The sequence below is a fragment of the Bacillus rossius genome, chromosome 7, assembly GCF_032445375.1.
Source record: "Bacillus rossius redtenbacheri isolate Brsri chromosome 7, Brsri_v3, whole genome shotgun sequence".
NCBI lineage: Eukaryota > Metazoa > Arthropoda > Insecta > Phasmatodea > Bacillidae > Bacillus > Bacillus rossius.
The window spans coordinates 70,275,417-70,290,952 of NC_086335.1; the positions used below are offsets into that span (position 1 = coordinate 70,275,417).

General features: G+C 37.4%; 1 protein-coding gene across 1 annotated transcript; it reads right to left on the reverse strand.

The window, feature by feature from the left end:
* Positions 1 to 2,479: 2,479 nt before the first annotated feature.
* Positions 2,480 to 4,853, reverse strand: LOC134534493 (cuticle protein 6.4-like). The gene is made up of 2 exons (XM_063372971.1): positions 4,778 to 4,853; positions 2,480 to 2,935 (listed from the first exon to the last, which is right to left on the reverse strand). The coding sequence occupies exons 1-2, from the start codon at positions 4,787 to 4,789 to the stop codon at positions 2,648 to 2,650; spliced, it is 300 nt and encodes a 99-aa protein (XP_063229041.1). The 5' UTR covers positions 4,790 to 4,853; the 3' UTR covers positions 2,480 to 2,647.
* Between the last annotated feature and the right edge of the window lie 10,683 nt (positions 4,854 to 15,536).

Genomic DNA, 15,536 nt, shown 5'->3' on the forward strand with positions numbered 1-15,536 from the left:
TACCCACTGCGCCGTGATAGGCGGCATACAGTTACTTCGAGAGAAAAGTAAATTTTGTAAACAAGTACCTGAGCAAGTACACGGTGCAGGGAACATAACCTTACATGTTTGCGTGTTTCTCAAGAGCTACCCTTTTCCCAGACATCAGAAACGATCCACTGAGGACCAACGAGAAACTTGCCATCCAGAAATAAACCACAGAGTAGCTGTTGTGGTCTTGAGCCAGCGATAAAAAATTGTTTAAAAAAATTGAGGAAAAATACTAACGTGCCTGAAAATATAAAAGTGAAAATATTCGTGCCATTGTTAGTATCTAATTATAAATAAAACACTCCCAAATGTAGACAAACATTTTTTTGTGTGTAAAGTTTATAACAGGTTTACCACAGGTTATTGAAGTCCTTTGTAAAAAAAAAGTAAATTTAGCTTTGTAAATATTATTTATTTCATTTTTTTCGTGTTCTCAGAAGTTCTTTGGTATTCGAAGGAAATAACGACACAAAAAACTGTTTTATGGGAAACACAAAATTTTATTTGGGTTATCAACTCGCAAACTTTTTGAAGTAACTATGAGATAAATCGTAATGATCACAAAACTATTTGTCAGTGAAGAAAAATCAGAGTAAATAATTACAAAACTGTTGGTTTTGTTACGAATAAGGCCCTTTCTTTAGATTTGAGTTATCATAAATTTTGTAGCAACTTTTGTCTTAGGAATGTGTTTTACATACCTATATGTGATACGTATTATTTGTTAGAAATATTTACTCATTGTGCTTTATACTATTTACATATCATAAGCTTATAATACAGATTTGGTGATTCTATTTGAAGCCTAAATTTGTATTTAGGATCCCTTTTCTTCTGCGTTTTCAAGGAGACGAACACATACATTAAAAATAATCTGAATATACGAGCTTCCAATTGTCTGATTTTTTAAAAATTATTCTATGGAAAGTCATTTCTGTATGTTTATCCCGATTTTATTTCTAATGTTAAAATCATAAATGCATTATTGACTTCTTATATCCATAAAAAAAGTAACATGCTTAGATATGAGCCCATGAACTAAACTATATAGCATACAAAACATATAATTTACAATGTAATGGATTATTGTTCCCTGAAGATCTAAACGAACTATTGACTTAAAACTTTCGTAAAGTATTCCATTTGTCCTACTGAATGTATGTGTATGTGTAGTGGTGTTAGAATTTAGCCACAAGATAATGAAAGTAATATCAATATTTTACTGAAAGTCGTAGTTACTAACACCAAGAAAATATATATCATATGGTTAATACATCGTCTGAAGAAAAATGTAGCACTTTACTTTTATATAAACAGTTTTTACGCTCTGGTACAATAAAACATGAACAATAAATTGGGCTACGAAGAATACAGCAATTCATAAAGAACATAATTGAGATAAATTATTGTACGAGCTGCGCATTTTGGCATTGCAAGACGTTGAACTACCAGCAACGATGTTATTCTGCAACATGCTACTTAGCAGTTCACAGGGTGAACCTACATAGATGGTCCTACAAAGGAGTAAGCGGGAATCTATGATCCAGGACCAATACCTTCATGAGACCACGTAAATTATAATTTTGAGCATCTAAGATTTTCGACGACTCCCGTATCTTCATACCATTAATTAATACTATAGTTGTTTGTAATAACAGAAATTCTTAGATGTTCAGAGGAATATAGTTTTATTCAAAGAGATAATGTATTATTTGTAAAAATGTTGACATATCGTATAATTTTGTCTTTTGCTGCTTGATCCAGAGGCCTGTTTTAAAAAGAGTTTCTCATGTTTAGTAGTAGCCCGGAAAACTCCGTACCTTTCACGAAACGTGTTCATATAGTTACATATTTGTTTCGTTTTAAATTTAAAAACAAAACATATAAAGTTGTTCAATAGTTAACTCATGGTATGAGTATTTAATTTCATTTTAATTAAAATCTATAAATTTAATCTGATTTTGTACTGGGTAAGAAGTGAAATATCATACACTAAATTTGAGATTTTCTATCACAAATGGATCACAATTGGAGTAAACAAACACATGTTTACTTCTCTTTTCCATTATAAAGCTACAGCAAAAAAAAATTCAGTCAAGTTAGAGCTTAAATGTTTGCGTCCGTTTCAATATCGTGTAGTTAAAGTTTCATGAAACAATATTTAAATCACTACAATGGATTGTAAGTACTTGAACAGAGTGTATCATAGAGTGAATAAGTATTATGATTTTCTACTTCCATGGAGAAAATATTTCTTTCAAATATTACGAAATGTTTTAATAACACGAGGATAACATTGAGGAGCCTGTCAGCAGCACCAGGTTATAAGTCGGATTGGAAATATTATGTTGGTTTGCAGGAAAGGTTCAACGAATTCTGGAAATTCCTTTTTAAAAAAATTTCATTGCAGGACTTGGCAACTGGGATGTAAAATAATATCAGTACACACTTTTGTGAGAAAAAAATTTCAATTTATTAGAAATAAAATGAATAACAGGAGCCTAAAAAACACAAATAGTGTTTTTTTGAGGCTTGGAAAGAGATTCCGAAGAGCAGCGGTGTTTTCGAGCCGAGATGCCGGTAGCTATTGAGGAGCAGCTTGCTGGCGGCGGACAGGTTACCAGTAGCCGGAGTAGCCGTAGGGGTAGCTGTAGCCGTAGTCGGCGGCGGAGTAGCCCAGGCCATGTCCGTAGCCAAGGCCGGAGTAGCCCAGACCGGAGTAGCCCAGGCCGGAGTAGCCGACGGCGGGGATGGCGCCGTAGCCCAGACCGGAGTATCCCAGGCCGGAGTAGCCCAGGCCGGAGTAGCCCAGGCCGGAGTAGCCCAGGCCGGACACGTACCTCTTGTCCTTCTTCGCCTCCTCGGCCGATGCCAGAGCCACCAGCACGGCGAGGACGATGCAAGCCTGCAACAACAGCACCTGGTCACGAGGCATTCGGGTCTACTGTACTTCCACCAAATATTGCAGTAGGCAGGGTGTGAAGCCTTTTTTTTTTATCCTTCAGCCATACTGGTTGGACATCCAAAACATTGGCTGAAGCTTAGTGTTTGGATTGTGGGAACTGTTTTCAATGACGTTTTTTTTTATCAAATTAACTTTTTTTAAAGTTTATTTTAATCTTATTCGTACTTACTAACCATCGCCAGGCGTTATCAAGCACCACTTCCAAATTATTTTTTTTTGGGGCGGAACAAAATGGTTGATGGCGAGGTCAAATACGTATTGACTTCAGCTACAACAGAGCACGACGTCTCCTGACTTCTCCTGACTCCATGGTAGTAGGACGTGATGCCCAGTGATCCTGGTGGCATGGGCTGTAGCTACCTAGCGTGGTCAACAATGTTGTTAGTTCAATATATATATTTTTTAGTTTTTATTTCACTTTTACTGCTATTTAATGCTTATATAGGGACACCAAATCTTTTATTATCGTGATGAAAATAAAAAAAAATCTTTAGATCTTTGAGTCTTACTTTCTTCAAGGTTTATGTTGGTTCAGATTTTATTTCTCGGAACGTCATTCCTTAACACAACATATGATAGTAATGACTACAGATATAACAGTCTTCGGGGACTTACTTAAAGGCAAATACAAAATGTCCGTATTATATTTAATTTATTTTTTATTTTTATATTGAGTTAGTCTTCTAATATATTTTCGTATTTGAAATGTTTTCTATGTGTACGTGTATAGTACACACCCATAATGTTACTTTTTAATTAAAGGTGTCAAGTTCAGCCCTACAGTAAACAATTTATATATTAGTTTGCTGTTTTCAAAGCTGAGTAACGGTGTTACGGTACACATGTAGTATGCGAGTTTATATTAGCTTTGCATATAAAGTAAGACTGTGATGAAAACTTTTGGTTTCCAGCGCACGAATACACATATTCGGTAAGTATGAAGCTAATAAATAAATGCTTTGATTTTTTTCATGAAGGAAACGTGCATGCAGTTAGAGATATTACCTGTTAGCTCTCAAAATATTTTAACAATGATTCGATAATTGTTTTATAAAAAATGCTGTGCTCCAAGATAAACATTTGTTCGCTCTGCTATGCAAAGACAGTTATGTTGAATTAATAAAAAATAAAATAAAGAAACTGAACTGAATGATAGAAACAATGAAATACCGCAAAAAAATTAGTTAAACTTCACTAAACATTAGTTAAACAAAAAAAATGTCTAAAATATTCCTGATTATTTAAAAGATTTAGGAAATTTATGGATTTGGGATTAGTTTTCAATTTAGAAAGTAAGTGGAGTTTCTGCTCCTGTACAACCCGGCAGAGCCAATTACCTGAATCAGCCTTGAGCTTTATAAAGCGTGGTTGTTCTCTCTCCTAAATATTTAGATTTTTTTGTATTCCACGTTCCAAAACTTTAAATATTTACCAATGCAAGACACTGTGACATTTTAAATTACAGTTTCTCTATTCGATGTCCCCAGCATGAATGTTGGGTTTACTAGTTGCTGCGAGTGTTAGAAAAACATGCTAATGCCGCGAAGCCTTGAGTTTCGGAACCCGCTTTCACGTTGAAAGTTTCTAGGTCTGGGCATTTACTCGCACAAGCACTCAAATTCATACACCCACGAGTATTTGACGATGGCAAATCTGGGCAAGCGTTTGAAATTAGTGTCAGGCGAACGAGAAGTTCGAACCAATGACAGCCTCTAGTAAATGTTAGAGGACGAAATGCTCCAAACTAGGAATTCCCCAGGAGCGAAGCGAGAGATAACTCACCAGGACCTTCATGTTGTCTGTTGAGGGAGGTTCAGAACTCGACTCCAAAAGGCTCGAGGAAAACTCGTTGGAACGAATGATGCGGGCCTAGACACGCGGCCGGGCTTATATACTCGTGCTACTTCCCGGTGGGGCATAGTCCCCCCCCCCAAACCCCCCACCCGAAGTACCGCTTCAACCCCCCCCCCCCCACACATTCCAGTCTCACGCCGCAGACCCCCGTCAAGAATGTGGGCTCCAGCCCTCACACGTCTGGCTAAGGACACCCTGGGGCTATGCCCCCCCCCCTTGCAGGCCGTTCCAAGCTGTCCAAGGTCGAGACCCGGGTGACTGTTGGAGGACGTCATCTGGTCTTCTCGCGGTTATCTCGTCACACACTTGTCTGCGGGCGCGATGCCTTTCCAGCCAAGTTTTCTCCTGTCTCGGACGCCCTCAACTGCCAATTCCATATTCCCGACATTTTGCTCATTCCACGTTATTTATTACGGTCTTTGGAGTACTCTTACAATGGCTGACTTAATATCTCGAGCAAACGCCACTGTTGGTTCGGTTTTTTTTTGTCACAGAAAAAAAAAACACACACAACAAAGATGAAGCCTATACCGTGTTTTCGTCCGTGCTGTCAGCGTTGTTTCGTCCATATCATTGTTCGGTTTCATCGCTGGGTTTCGTCAGTAATTTGCTGAGTTGTCTGGTGCTGTATCTTTTGTGTTCGTGTGTGTTGTCCCGTGGAATCGTTGCACTGAATTATCTGTGCTGCCCAGGGCGTGGATGATTGTTCTTCGGGTGTTGATGTGTATATCTTTGTTGTCCATTCCTGAGAGTATTTATCACGACACCAAGTGTAAGCCAGAATTGGGGAAAGTCGAGGAAATCATTTCAAGCCAGTGTTGCCCACGCGCGAATCACTGAAACAAGCCATGGGTAGAGACCGGAAAAAATCGCGGGTTCAATGACCTTCAGGATAGACTCAAATATCCACTACGCACTCGGGCAAATGCCAACTGTTCATTGGCTGCTTACTTGTGAGTCGTCTCGATTGTGTGGGCCTGTGATTCGCCGCTTCTATGAGTGATGGGTCTCTAATTTGCTCCCAGTCCTCCAGATTAACAATGAACCAATGGCGGAAGCAGCACTAAGGTATAATTATTTGAATTTTGGCATCACACGAAATGAATTCGCGAATTTTTGAGGTCTCTGGCCACGGGAGGAGTCTCCCACGCCCAGCAGGGATGGCGCTAGAGGCGACCCTCGCACGCGTGGGCCGCGCACTCTCGCCCCTACGCGCCGGGGCGGCGTGGCACCTGACATTTGGCGCTCGGCGTGTGTCGGACACGTGTCCGTGCTGGGCGGGTTGGGCAAGCCAGTTGCGTGGCGCGCACCTGTGCGTCGCCGCGGCGGGAAGAAAGCTGGACTCCGCCCACCCCGCTGGGACCGCGGCTATTACCCGCCCATGCCTCTAGACGTGACGTGTTGCGACACGCGCCATAAACCCTCCCCGCGCGACCCGGCCGTGGTCCGGAGAACCTGAAACAATGCCGACGGACCTCCATTCATCACGAGCATGAGGTCCAATGGTCTGAGGGCGGGACCCCCCTGGCACTCTGATTGAAATCAGAGGAAATTAAGGCGACTGTTCGCCGCTGTGGGTAATATATACTCTGCACTGCAGACCCTGACAAATAACACGAACACTCGCATAACATAGCTCACGTCGACGTAATGGAAACCAATAAATCTTTAAAATATGAATTGAAAAAGTTCTGTAATTTAATTCATGAGATACAGAAGGATACTTTATCTTAGGTTACGATTCAAGTCATTCAATAAAGAGAGGGGTTAAAAATTTTCTTACAAAATATCGGTTTTGCTTTAGAGTTAAGGCGTGTCATAGAACTTCAGCTAACATGATTTAAATGTCACACTGAAGATGCTGGCTGCAAAGAGCAGCGAAACAGCGACTCCGGTCCAAGGGCCAAAAATACAGGAACAGCGTCCCAGGTACACTTAAAAATATTTATTAAACCTTTTGAAAGTGTGCACACAATCAGATTTTGTTTACAACACGAGTGAAGAGTGACGAAACAAGCTATTGCGTCAACAGCCACATCTCAAGAGCGCCATCAACTTGACTCACAGAACAAAGTGTTAACATTTTAGCATTGTTCCCCTCGCCATCCATATCGGGTGGAAATAATTTGTTTTTAAATTATCACGCTATTACGCTTTCATCACGCCACTTTCACCATCGTTGACACATATTTAAACTAAAAGTGGTAGTCGTTTTCATACGGAACTAAATACATTTTTCCATGAAAATGAGGTGAATATATTTGTGCAAGTGTGAGAGATGGAACCAGTTTGGAGCTGTGAGCTACAAGGAAGAACTCGCATTAATATTCAGTTCGGGACCAAAATCCTCGAAGATTTAACGGAAGTTTGAACACTACAAAATGGTTGTAGGACAAAATTTTACTACCCATAACATTTACAGACTTTTAATACTGTGACATTTATCCGATGAGTTGTTTGTTATAAAACTGTTCCTGCCATGCATGTAACTGTTGTAAATACATACTGTTCTGTAGCTGTGCCTAAACATTATTTACCGATACCTCGTGAACTATCACAGTATTTCTCAGTTGCACGAACTCTGCTTATTCTTGTCAATGTAACTTGGGTGTGAATGGCAGGCTTGGAGTTGCTCTGCACACATTGGAACATGACAACGTGGGACCACAATCTGAAGCTACGGAATGAGCAGTGAGTGCTCTGTGGGCAAGCTCTGAGCAATAGGGCTTACTCCGCAGGCACTGGTAAAGATTCACAGTTAATTCACGGATCTTTCAAAGAATAACTATCTTGAAATAAACGAAGAGTTATTCGTAATCTCAGATAACAGTACCTTCGTAGAAACTACGCCTGATTCCAACTTTCGAGTGAAGTGTCTCGTTGTGAACAAGGTAAACACAAGCGTGGAAGAATAAAATTAGGTTTTTGTTTGATGTAATCTTTTGGACATACGCCATTGCTAAGCACATGTATGTCTGTAGAAGAAAACTACAAAAAAACAAAAAGACAGAAACACAAACTAAGCAAAAAATTGCTGTTGTCAACAAGATATAAACACCACATAATATTCCATAACAGGAATATGGTTAACAAACAAAGAAAAACAAAGAAAAATGGACTAAGAGAAAAAAACCCAAAAATGATGACAGAACAAAAATATTGAACCCAAAAAAAAATTCAGCACAACAGTTGAAACGTGACAAAAACACAACAAAACGAAAAGACGAAACAAGCACAATAGTTTTCTAAAACAGAAACAAGCGACGTTTCGCACATGTGTTTTCATACCATGTGCATCTCTGCCTTAAGACGGGAACAGATAACAGTTCCCGAAACGTCGCTTGTTTCTATTTTGTAAAACTATTGTGTTTGTTTCGTATTTTCGTTTTGTCGTGTTTTTGTCTCGTTTCAACTGTTGTGCTGAATTTTTTGGGTTCAATATTTTTGTGCTGTCATCATTTGTGGTTTTTTTCTTTCTCTTCTGTTTTGGAAAACTAATGTGTTTGTTTCGTATTTTCGTTTTGTCGCGTTTTTGTCTCGTTTCAACTATTGTGCTGATTTTTTATTGGGTTCAATATTTTTGTTCTGTCATCATTTTCGGGGATTTTTTTCGTTCTCTTAGTCCATTTTTCTTTGTTTTTCTTTGTTTGTTGACCATATTTCTGTTATTGAATATTATGTGGTGTTTATATCGTGTTGACAAGAGCAAATGTTTGTTTAGTTTGTGTTTTTGTGTTTTTGTTTTTTGTAGTTTTCTTCTACAGACATACATGTGCTTAGCAATGGCGTATGTCCAAAAGCTTCCATCAAGCCATGCACTCACATTGCACAAATCTTTCAAAGATAATAGGTTTTTACTGTATATTCAACAAGATTTTGAATGGTTTGTTAGTAAAATAAGATTATTGTTGTTGATATATTTCCAAATTAAGTTGAAGCAGTACCTTTAATTTTCCAAGATAAACAGTAAATTTACGAAGACCCCTGGGTAATTTGTGAGCACACTCGTAACGAGACCTAACGAAAATAGCGATGGATTAACAATCAGGATCTCGCTTGCCTCATAACACTCGCACCACTCAGGTACTCGTGGATCTAAGATTTGGAATTACATAGAAATGACATCTATAATTATTAGTAAGCAGAGTTTTAAGAGTTTCATAAATGCAGGCAAATATTAAATGTACCGCTTATTGCTGATAAACAGGATCAGATATTTTTTCTTCATTCTTACAGATTGTGTATTGCTGTGTACGAAAATTGAAAATCATTTAAGTCATTTAAAATTTGTAAATTTTTCAAATATGAACTACATAAAGTTGGTGCGAGTGTCGAAGAAAAAAAAACATCAAAACATCCATGCCAAGAGTGACGCTGCACTTGGTCAGCTTGTCCAGTCGTCACCGTGTCTGTGTCAAGTACACACCAGGTCGTCGTTCAACCTGCAAGTGGAATTCCATTTGATATCAATAACTCACATCTTGTACTATCGTTTCTTGAACGTGTATTTCTGGTCATAAAGTCAGTCACGGACGCAGAAAGGCGTCGAAAAAATTCTACAATTACGTAGACGTACGCCTGAAACGGGTGGCTTTTTAAAAAATATTCCGTACCACACGAAGGTTCCGAACGTGTTTTTTTAATGTCTGAGAACGTGTTTCCTAAAAGTTGTAGAGAATGTGTTGATTGGTAGCTAATGCGAGGCGTGACATTTCACCGAAGCGGAGGCGGAAGTTATTATGCTTGTTTAGGAGGTCCGTTACCAATTTGGTTTTTTATGACTTGAAAAATACGCCCTTTTGGGGCCCGCTCACTCGGGTGATTATTGTGTTCGCTGGAGCGTAGGGGTAGTCTGCCTTGAACAGAGACGTTGAGCGCAACTGAACCAGTTAGGAAACCTCGATTAGGATATACTTTCAGCATCATTCCGAAATAATGCGAAAATTAAAATTACCGCGGGCGTCTATAGCGCGGCTGTGTTAGATTTGTTAGGAACATCACAACGTTGGTATCGTACTGTAAAGAAATGTTTTTAGTTTTACAAGGAATATTGTGGAATATCAGTTACCAACGTTATCACTTTTAAAACAACAAGAGAGTTTTTAAAATTACAAATGGGTCAAAGCTTTGCCTTGAAATTTTTACATGTGACCAGCATAACCCGGCAGACATTTTACTACCTGTGTACATTTCTTTTGTTTTCAAATAATTGCTAGTTTTTAATATTTGTTGACAGATAAGACGTCCAAAGATGGTTTAATTGCATGTGATGCAAATTTAATTTCCCTACAAATGAAAGAATAATAGTTATTCACAGCTGCAATACACTGCGTTTCCCGGGCTGAACACAGGCTGACAGCGCTAAAATTCAGTTATTTAACTTTTTTTTAACCTCTTTGAATGGCCATGATCTTTGCCATTTTAAATATTCTTTGAGACGGACAACGATGTCATTTATCGTTCTTGCTAGGCACAATTTTGATTGGCCGATCGCATCAAACATCTAATTTATATTGAGCCGGTCCTATATGCGACATATATGATGGAAATACAAGTCATCCAACTCTTCAAACAAACATGGCAGCTCTAGTGACGTTTATGGTGACGTCATAACCCTCAAACTTTATTTGACACAAATATTGGAAGGTGTTGGAAGCGAACACGTGACAGCGTGACAGAGCCTTTAGTAACAAGCAAATAAAGGAATGGTGGTGGGTCGTTGGGGATGAAAACACACAAAAAAACCGAAAAAAAAGTAAAGCTATTCGATGGGACATTATGTCTACCTGATGTCTCTGAGATAATGGGTCGTGTATCACATCATACTTTTTTTTTGACGTGATAACGTCTAATAAATCGATGAACGCCGGCTGCACGCACGAAAAAGTGTCCCTTTACGCTCATTGTACGCTTGCGCCGCATCTATCTCTCTTCCACTCGATTGGAACAACCATCGATTTGACTTTTTCGAGGCACATTAAACTTGAAACACTCCCATTCGTTTCCTACTTTTCCTATCATCGTCCTATCCTTAACAGAATAACACAGATTGGAATAAGTCAAATAGCAAACATGTATAAAAGTTATAGTTAAAATATTCTCTTCGTTAAAGTAATAAACATATTTGAATTAATGGGTGCAAATAAAAGTAAATTTGTCAAATAAATTGTATATTTCATTTCACTCCTTCTTTGTGTCCATACAAAATAGTGATAATTCAATAAAAATTATTCAATTTTATTCATAAAAGTATGCAATCATTTCATCAATGTTTTGTTATGACGTTGTCACGTTAAACTATCGTCCGTAAACCGACATTATAGACAACCAATTTTTTTAATGGTTGATAGTTCTGAAGAGTTTAAAAATAGTACTTCACGAAACCCTTTATAACAAGGGAGGGATGTTATCGTCGCAAACTTCTTCTACGATTGGAAGAAATATGTGTAACGCGTAACGAATTATGTAATTTACAAGATGACAACAGCTACGTTCCTCGTGGCTTCGCTGGGTGCAGAACGAGCTATGTCCACAATCAGAGCCCGCGAGTAATGATGCACTGCAGATGTGAACAGCATTTATCGACGAAACAACATCTGCAGCTAAACGTTATGCATTTTCAGCTCTAACGTGTTTGATCTATTTGAATTATTTTAATCGGTAAAGTAAAGATGATAAATATACTAAATTAAATCACTAACCTACATAGATTAAATAAAACATTTTTACATTTAATATCACAAAATATAAAGAAATAAATTAACGCAGACACATTGTTGCTCCTTGAATGAGTCAATATAATCCTATAAGGCTGAAAACAATTTTTTTGTAAAACTATTATTCCAGATTTTATACTGAACAAATGAGATATTTTATTTGTAAATTCCGTCTGCAAGTGATTACTTTACAATAAAATTATGTGCCAAAATATTTTGGTGATTTAATTGTTTTAGTTTAATAACTGGAACAATATCACTCAGGTTACTAGCAGCACACACTGGCAATTATAGATTCCATTTATTGACTCAATTTAATGAAAGTAAATCAATTTTTTAAGTAAATATTTATAACTGGCTCAATCTCTTGCTACCTTATGCAACAAAACCATCAGCCTGAAATCAATCAAGTGGAACAAGCGCTGGGCTATGTTCGTGGAAGTAATCGGTAAAGAAGGCAGTCAATTTGAAACAAATGATGCCAGCCTCAGTTTTGTAGAGTTTTAAGTGTACAGTTTTTTTGGTTTGTGAAGTCATGAATGCAAGTCCCCTTATGAGTGCAATGATTCCGGGTTAGATAGATTGTAAGAAGGCCCTCACTTCTTACTCTTGCAAAATAAAAGTTATACCGTATAAATAAACATATACTATTTTGTGAATTTTGCATAAACAGTTAAACACACATAAAGAATAATTATTAAATGCTATCAAAACATATATACGTGGTATAACGTGAAGTTGTTAGAATATAGTTAAAAAATACATTTATCGAAGCATGTCGGATCTAGAGAGAAAAGAACCTGTTATCAAGCTAGGCTTCATATACTTTTCTGTTGTTTACATATTTCGTTATTGGTCTCAGTAATTATTTGACACGCCAGGAATGATCATAAGCCAGTAAAAAAAAAAGTGGAGGAAATGTACAGTGTACAGTCCATCTGAAATGAAACTGAAAACAAACAAACGCAAATCGTTTCAAATTTTAGATGACCGTGCGGTTGAACCAGTTGAGGAATTAATCGGAATTAAAGTTTTCTACATGTCACTAAATCTCAATACAGTTAAGTATCTCTAATTTCAACATAAGGTAATTGTTGTATAAAATTGTGGTTTATTCCTGTAAATCAGCTTGAATTATTATTCATGCAACATTAGTGACGAGTTGCAACACACATTTGCATTCACAATTGCGAGGATTTTATTCAACGTTGCAAGATGATTAAAAGATTAAACAAGAAAATAAGAGGTGTTGCTAACTCGATTTCGTCTGTAATCACCGAGGAAAACTAAACTGCCCAGGAACGAAAGAGATCAATTTATCAAAGCCGGTTGTCTTGATGAGTTAATGGCAGGCATGGTGATTAGTCGCTAAGTTGCAAGGCGCCGCCGAATGCCCTGTGGGATTCAAGAGCCAAGGTCGATGCCCTCGCCTTGTTGCACCTTAAAAACCCATTTATCGTCCAGACTTGGAACATGTGGGCACCTTATTGAATGATCACCACCAGCTCAGAGCTGCTGGTACAAATTGCCAGGAGATTGGAAGGCGGCGCGGTGTTTGACCTGGATTCCAGCTAAAGCGATCACACACACATATTCACACACATGGCTACCAGGTCCACATATTTAAACTGTAATTTCCAATCAGTTTTAGGGCGAAAATTGCAAAATAAACTTTAAAATTCCATTAATACCTTAATTTTGAAGCTTTCCCGATACCTCCAAATCGTTTTAGAATAGAACTAAAATATTTTGTAGTAATTTGTTTTTACCAGAATAAGTATACATATTGTAAAAAAAGTTTTGTAATTTTGCAAAAAAAATGTATGCGGCAGTGGAGTATAATTTTACACCTTCATATGTTTCTACTTAAACACAAGACTAAAAATACATCAGCCCGTGTTTGTGTGAAATTAAAATAAAATTGGTGGAGACCCTGATTTCACATACGTTTAGTGTAAAATTACATTTGCTGTGGTTTGGTGACGATGCCATAGCTGTTTGTGTGTTTTCACTCCATGTTATCTTTACTGATATAACATAGCTGGAGAGTTTGTTTGTTTTAACGCGCTAATCTCTGGAACTACCAGTTGGATTTTAAATATTATTTTTGCATTTGACAGCCCAACTCCCGAGGAAGGTTATAGGTTATCTAACATCACGCTACAACCTTTAGCAGCCAAACAAAAAAAAGTCAGAAAGAACGCTAAGCGAAAACGACGTAATAGCGTGGGCGGGCGATGCGATGTGGTGGGAGGTGAGAAACAATACATGCAGGTCCATAGATATATTATAAACAATTTTCTTAACATATAAAGCTGATATGGCCAATCACAATTTTTGTTATATGGTGTTGACAGACTTTAATATTCTTCTGCTAAGAAAATAGTTCTTTAAGTGAAATAAGTAGTTGATTTTTTGTTTCATTCAAAATGCCTCGAAGAAAACCTCAGCTTTATAGGCAGTAAGCAACATCCAAGCGTCTGAGATTTTTGCGAGAAAATGAAATGGAAGATGAGCGTATGGATAGGTTGGACAGTCAACGTACCATTTCGGAACAAAACCGGCTTAGAGAATCGAGTGCTGAACGTTATCAGCTTTTAACCCAACAACGAGTGAGGTCAAATGTTATAAGAGCACGTAGCCATAACAAATTACTAACTTTGGATTTTATTTATGACTCTAATATAGATTATTCCGAGATAAATTACGTTGAAATTGGCATAATATTTGCAACTATTGCCAATATAAATGGAAAACTGAAGCACCCACTTTATGTTGCAGCAGAGGTAGAGTAAAATCCCTAAAATTCCGGAACCCACACCAGTTTTGAAAAAATTATTATTAATTCAGGCTCAAAACATTTTTTTAGGTCATAAACGACAATATAATACTCTATTTAAAATGACTTCATTATTTGATACCAAATAAATTTGCGCGAGGAATTCTATGCCTGTATTCAAGATAGAATTACATAGATCGTATGACCCACTACTACAGTATCCCACGCTCATCCTATGAGATGATGGGTGCTGTATCAACATTCAACAACAAAACTGTGCTGCACGACATAAGACAGTATTATGTATGCAATTTTATGCTTTCAGGCTTATGGTAAGAACAACTGATATGAAAAGATTACATTATTTCAGAGGATTGTTTAATCAATACTGTTTCGATATGGCAAAAAAAAATGATACCTGAACGGCTAAAATTTATAAGAAGGCATCAAAAAATTGAGAGCCTATAAATTTATACGTCTACGAGACGCTGTTGTAAATTATCAAAATGTTAATGCTTCTAATCTCGTAGGTCATTATGTTTTTTTGCCTTCTTAATTTACAGGATCTCTACGATATATGAATGAAAAGAGCCAAGAAGCCACGATATATGTTAGAAACATTTTATAGACCAACTCTTTTAACCACCTACATATGTAATCCAGAATGGCCAAAAATTAAAATTGAGTTATTTCCATATAAAAAAAAAGCGCAAGATATACATGATTTGATTTCATGAGTATTCCATTTAAAATTCAAAAATTAATAAAATTCCTAACCAAAAAATATATATTTGGACCAACTAAGGCCTTTGTTTATAGCTTTGAAAGGCAGAAAAGAAGTTTATCGCATGCTCAAATTTTGCTATGGATTACAAACAAAAATGCAACCAAATTCCATATGTGACATGATATGGGCTGAAATTCCCGATAAACAACAAGATCCCAGACTTCACAAAATTGTAACGAAAAACGTTATAAATGACCCTTGTGGACCAAATAATCCAACATCACCGTGTATGAAAGAAAACACGCGTTCCATAAAATACCCAAGGAGTTTTGTATCTGAGACACAAATTGGTGATGTTGCTTACCCAACCTATAGATGTAGAGCTCCAGATAGCATGTGAGGGAAACTGAAATGTAGACGATATGTGAGTTGTCCCTTACAATCCAGTTTTATTACGAATTTTCA